The sequence below is a fragment of the Pteropus vampyrus genome, unplaced genomic scaffold (genome assembly GCF_000151845.1).
Source record: "Pteropus vampyrus isolate Shadow unplaced genomic scaffold, Pvam_2.0 Scaffold119, whole genome shotgun sequence".
NCBI lineage: Eukaryota > Metazoa > Chordata > Mammalia > Chiroptera > Pteropodidae > Pteropus > Pteropus vampyrus.
The window spans coordinates 396,312-401,434 of record NW_011888900.1 but is presented as its reverse complement, the minus strand read 5'-3'; the positions used below and the strand labels follow the sequence as shown (position 1 = coordinate 401,434).

General features: G+C 38.6%; 1 protein-coding gene across 1 annotated transcript in view; it reads right to left on the bottom strand.

Moving 5' to 3' along the window:
* RTTN (rotatin) overlaps positions 1–5,123 on the bottom strand; it is a 130,658-nt gene that overhangs the window by 89,970 nt on the left and 35,565 nt on the right. Inside the window, exons 19-21 of the mRNA XM_023534106.1 lie at positions 4,161–4,357; positions 3,090–3,178; positions 2,568–2,685 (exon numbers count right to left, since the gene is read on the bottom strand). Of these exons, the coding sequence (XP_023389874.1) occupies positions 2,568–2,685; positions 3,090–3,178; positions 4,161–4,357 (404 nt within the window). The remainder of the gene's footprint in view (positions 1–2,567; positions 2,686–3,089; positions 3,179–4,160; positions 4,358–5,123) is intronic.

Below are 5,123 nucleotides of genomic sequence, written 5' to 3'. Positions count from 1 at the left end.
TCCTGTTCGGTGGGCACGGACACTGCGAAGCAGGAACCACACCCGCAGGGCCGGGCACGAGGTCCCGTCGGGTTCCGTGAAGCAGAGAAGCCAACCCGCCCGGCTTCCAGGACGGTGTTGCCAGGTCACGCGACTGCAGCTAGAGTCTGCTCACTGAAAGGCCTCCCTATTTTATAATCTCCACCTTCTGCTATCGACGTAGTCAGAGAACTTGGATTTGAGTGTAAAACATGTTTGCGCTGGTGGTGGTGTTTCGGCTTGTGCGTCTCCCTTATCACAACGAGGTAATGGAAAAAGAACGGGTCGGAACTGGCAGACGAAAGGCCGGCACCAGCCACCACCACTCGGCGAAGCGCCCTCGTCCAATTCCTTGACATTAACGAGCCTCGGTTTTCACCCTTGTAATGCTCCCAGTGCTACAATTTCTCAATGCTTGAAATCTATGAAATTCTAACCAAACAGGTATGATAGCTGTACCAATCATGCAGGAATAACAACGTAATAGTTAGCAGATACAGGGAAGCAACAAAAAATTAGTTTTAAAAGAAGGTATTTTTCCTAACTGTAAGAAAAGGAAAACATCATTATATAATAGGCATAATTAAAAATAGCAATGAAATAGTAAAGAAGCAGAGACCTGTGTAAGAATTTACAGTAAAGTATACATTTCCTATCAGTGGAGATGAAATGAGACAACAGTATTTTCAAATACATAAAAAATAATGCAAGGCAAATGCCCAAAAAAAGGAAAAAAACAGATCTCTACCTTACACTACATACCAAAATCAATTCTAAGTAGATTAGAGACCTAAGTTTTTGAAACAACACTTATAAACAAACATATTAAGAGAAAGTACAGAAGCATATTTGGAATTTGGAATCGGAGAAGGCCCTCCTTTTAAAGCATGATGAAAAGCCCACTTGCTATAATAGAAAAGCTTTATATATTTCCATTAATATTAAAGGTTAAAGATATAATAGATTTTAATAGAAATATTGAAAGAAAACCTTAACATAAAATCAGGCACACGGTTTATATTTATGTCATATAAAGAACTCCTACGAGTACCCAAAAGAAATTAAATTTTTCATTTTCCTGCTGTGCTTCCACCTGGTGTTCGCACATCAAGGACCCACCCAGGGACACTTCCTCTGGCCCAGGAACCCACCCACCATGACAGTTCCTGTCACGCTGCATCATGCATTTGCTTTTAGGTCTCCCACTCCAGTGTAAGCTCCAGAGGGTCATTTACCAAGCTCATCAAAATGTCCCAAGGGCCTAGCGCTGTACCCAGCACATAGTAAGTACTCGATAAATGTTTCCGGAGGAATAAAGTTTCCTGCTTGAGGACCTGGTTAATAACTAATTCGGGAGACAGACTAGCTTCTCCATCCAGCCCAGCTGCTGGTTGTATAGACTTCATGCCCTAGGACCTGGTCCTTTTTCTGACTAGCATTTGGCTCAACAATCCTTTCTTTTAGAGGAAACAACGACAACAACGACAAACTAATTTTGCCCTAAAACTAAATCCATTAATGAGATTCTGTAATTCATTTTCAGACTCACTGAAGTAATTTTTGCAAACATCAATGACACAGAAAAGTTGTTAAATACCCAAAGGGCAAATCATGGTGCCTCAGAAAGTGGCTGAATCCAGTAGGTGCTCATAATTAGTTGAATGCCTAAATAATTTAAATCAAATTATAAGTGAAAAGGTAAACCAGGGACTAAATTCCACTGAATGAGGTTAATAGGAAGGTAATTATTAACAGCATTAAAGAAAACCAGAGATCAATAATTGCTACTCTTCTAGATCAATCTATAGAAAATTATAAAATTTTATACCCTATTCAAAACTTTACGAGCCTGAACACTGAGTCTGTTTAGAACTTCAGCTGGTCTGGAACTTTACCAATGCTAATAAATAAACGGTGTCCTATTCGCTTGGCAAACAGAAACCATCAGAAGAAAACGCTTAAATAAAATGACGATATTCTAATCTATATTCTGATAATACTTTGAAGATATATATCGTTTGTTTTTTACATGCCTGATAACTGACAAGGTTAAGCATATTGAGACATTTGATCAAGATGTCTCTTGTAGAATATTTAAAAGCAGTGGCTTAAACTTCTAGAAAGTAAAATGGCACAAAACGTTACAAAGCTCTCTACTGAGAGCAGTCAGAAGAGAACAAGATAACATGGGATTTTTCCGTCTAAACACATTACTAAATTACAACCAAACGGAATTGGGTTTTTAGAAAAATCACACTCTACAACAGAAGGCAGCGGTGGCCGCAGCTGCCGCTCTGCCTGCTCACAGGCCAGCCATCTGGGCACCAGTGCCAAGTGTCAGGGTGCGCGGACGATGAGGCTGTAGCCTCCTCAGCTCAAGGGTCTACTCGGTGACAGGACTGCCAGGAAACGTCCACAAAGCATTAGGCATTTTCCACTGACTAAAAAACTTTGCTATTATGTTCGTAAAACAGAAAGGATGTTACCTACAGGTAAAGAAGAGCAAGCTTAAGCTCGACCTCGTTATTAGCAGAATGGACGTTCCTCACCTCTGAGTAACAGGGTCAGGAGAGACGGCTGCTGAGCGAGAGAAACCCGCACGACGGGGTCGGCACAGAGAATTTTCCTCAGCAGCGCGAGGCTCGGCTGCACCAAACACTCCATGGCCTGGCCGGGGGACACACGGTTACTGACCTTCATCAGTTCTCAGACGAGATAAAGTATACTATAACAATGCATTACATGCTTATTTCCTTACTCTAAAGTTTATGCTTTTTTTTTTAATCAAAGTTGTGTAAAATAAAAATGCAAATAAATATTAAGAATTTTCCACTGAAAATAAAGTTTGTATATATTTCTGCTTACACATGTTATAGAAATTTTAAGAATAGTTTTCCTTTTTATGAAGCACCCCACTTAGAAATAAAAAAAAAAAAAGTGAACAAGGTAGTGGATGTTACTCAGGATATAAACTCCAAGTATTTACCCAAATTCAGCTGAATTCACCTTCAGATCTGATTAACAAAAATATCAATCTGTAAAAAATATGTCTAGACACACATGAGGCTTACCTCACCATCCTGACCCACACATTCATTTAAGTACTCAATTATCTTGTCAATTAAGCATAACTTTTTCACCACAGCATGCATTTTAATATCTGTAGACAAAAAAAAAAGTTACTAAAAGTTAAAGAACATTTTCTTTAGTTTTAAAAATATAAAACCAATATCGATATAACTTTCAAACTATTAAAAAGTTATACTTGATGTTGAAATGAGACAATGAAATATTTAACTTTTTGCTCAATATACATCTAAACAACGTGAAAACTTTTAAGTAACAAGCATACCTTACTCCTTACTCTTGTGATGTAAAAAACTTAAAAAATAAATGAATCAGTTCAGACTCTGAGTAGTAGAATTTTATGCGTACAAATGAATCCTTTTATTTGTACGTGACAAATTTTCCTTATAATTTTCACTGACAATTCTTCTCTTTTCTAAATCCATCACCTCAAAATCTTTAGAATTCTCCACAAGTTAATATGCAAATACGGCTTGCAACATGATCATTTTTCTATTACTGAAAGATCTCTAACCTCAACTGTTAATAACTATAAAGAGAAAGGGATTGTAACATACTCCACGTCCTTCTGAAGAATACAAACTCTTTTTATAAACGTGTACACGTGTGTGTGGACACACTGCTATGGACTGAATGTTTATGTCCCCCAAATTCACATAAAGAAACCTAACCTCCAATGTGATGGTGGTGGGAGACGGAGCCTTTGGAGGTGATGAGGGCATGAGGGGAGAGCCCTGGTGAACGGGATCGGTGCCCTGATCAAAGAGACCCCTTCTCTTTGTGAGGACACAGTGAGAAGACACTGTCTATGAACCAAGCAGCGGGCCCTCACCAGACACCGAATCTGCTGGCACCTTGACCTTGGACGTCCAGCCTCCAGAACTGCGAGATGAATTTCTGTTGTTTAGAAGCCACCCAGTCTATGCTATTCTAGTATAGCAGCCCCTATGGTCTAAGGCACACAGACACACACAGACACACACAGACACACACACACACACGGCTTCAAAATCTCTAGTTGCTTATGGATTAGGTACAAGTATTTAACCACTTACAGATTTTCTTATCCTGTTGTCCCGCATCCTCAGTGAATACACGCATTAAGAAAACACACACGAATACGCGTGTCCATACTGGGTCCACGCCATCCCTGCGAGCCCCTTCGGCTGCCACTTTGACTCCAAGCAGTTTTCCCTCCCCCAACACTGTGCGCACCACGATGACACGCTGTATTTTTGAAATGTTAACAATACTGAAGGAATATTTTCTAAAAGTTTTTGATCTTGTTAGCAGAAGCTCTCCACACTTCTAGAGCGTTATTTTCTGCAGTCTGTAGTGTAGTTATTAAAGCCAAAAAATATGTTGCATTTGCTTTTTCAAATTACTCTCACTCCAGTTTCCACTCATGTCAGGATAGGGATGTTAACCGTGCCCCGACTTCCAACTCAGAAGAAAATCTTTTTATGTAGGTGCACAGTTATCATTTCTCTCAAATGTTAAAGTTAAATTACATATATCACATACAGGGAATAATAAAGAACTAACCCAAAGAATGGAAGCCTGTGGAATAACAACGCTGCAAACAAAGTTAACAGTATGTTTTACTAGTTGTTTTAAAAATAAGCCTTTAAAGAAAAAAGTTACAATACATACTTTTTATTTTATCCACCCACAAAGTATTGTTTGATTGACTTCTCTAAGCAAGATAGAACAAACTGAAAACGTGTACTAGGTAAAGTGAGAAAGAAACAGGCAATTTTCTGTTAATCAATATTTTGGAAGGAAGAAAATTCCCTCAGATGACATCCTACAGGCCAAATAATGATAATGCAGAGCAGGGATACACAAACTTTTCCCATAGTAAAGATCTAAATAATAAAGGGGTGAAGCTTTGCTGGACACACATGGTCTTTGTCACATGTTCTTTGTTTTTGGTTTTGTTTTTATTTTTTTTAACGACTTTTTAAAAATGTAAAAACCGTTCTTAACTCAAAAGCTGTTAAAAAAAAAAAAAAAAA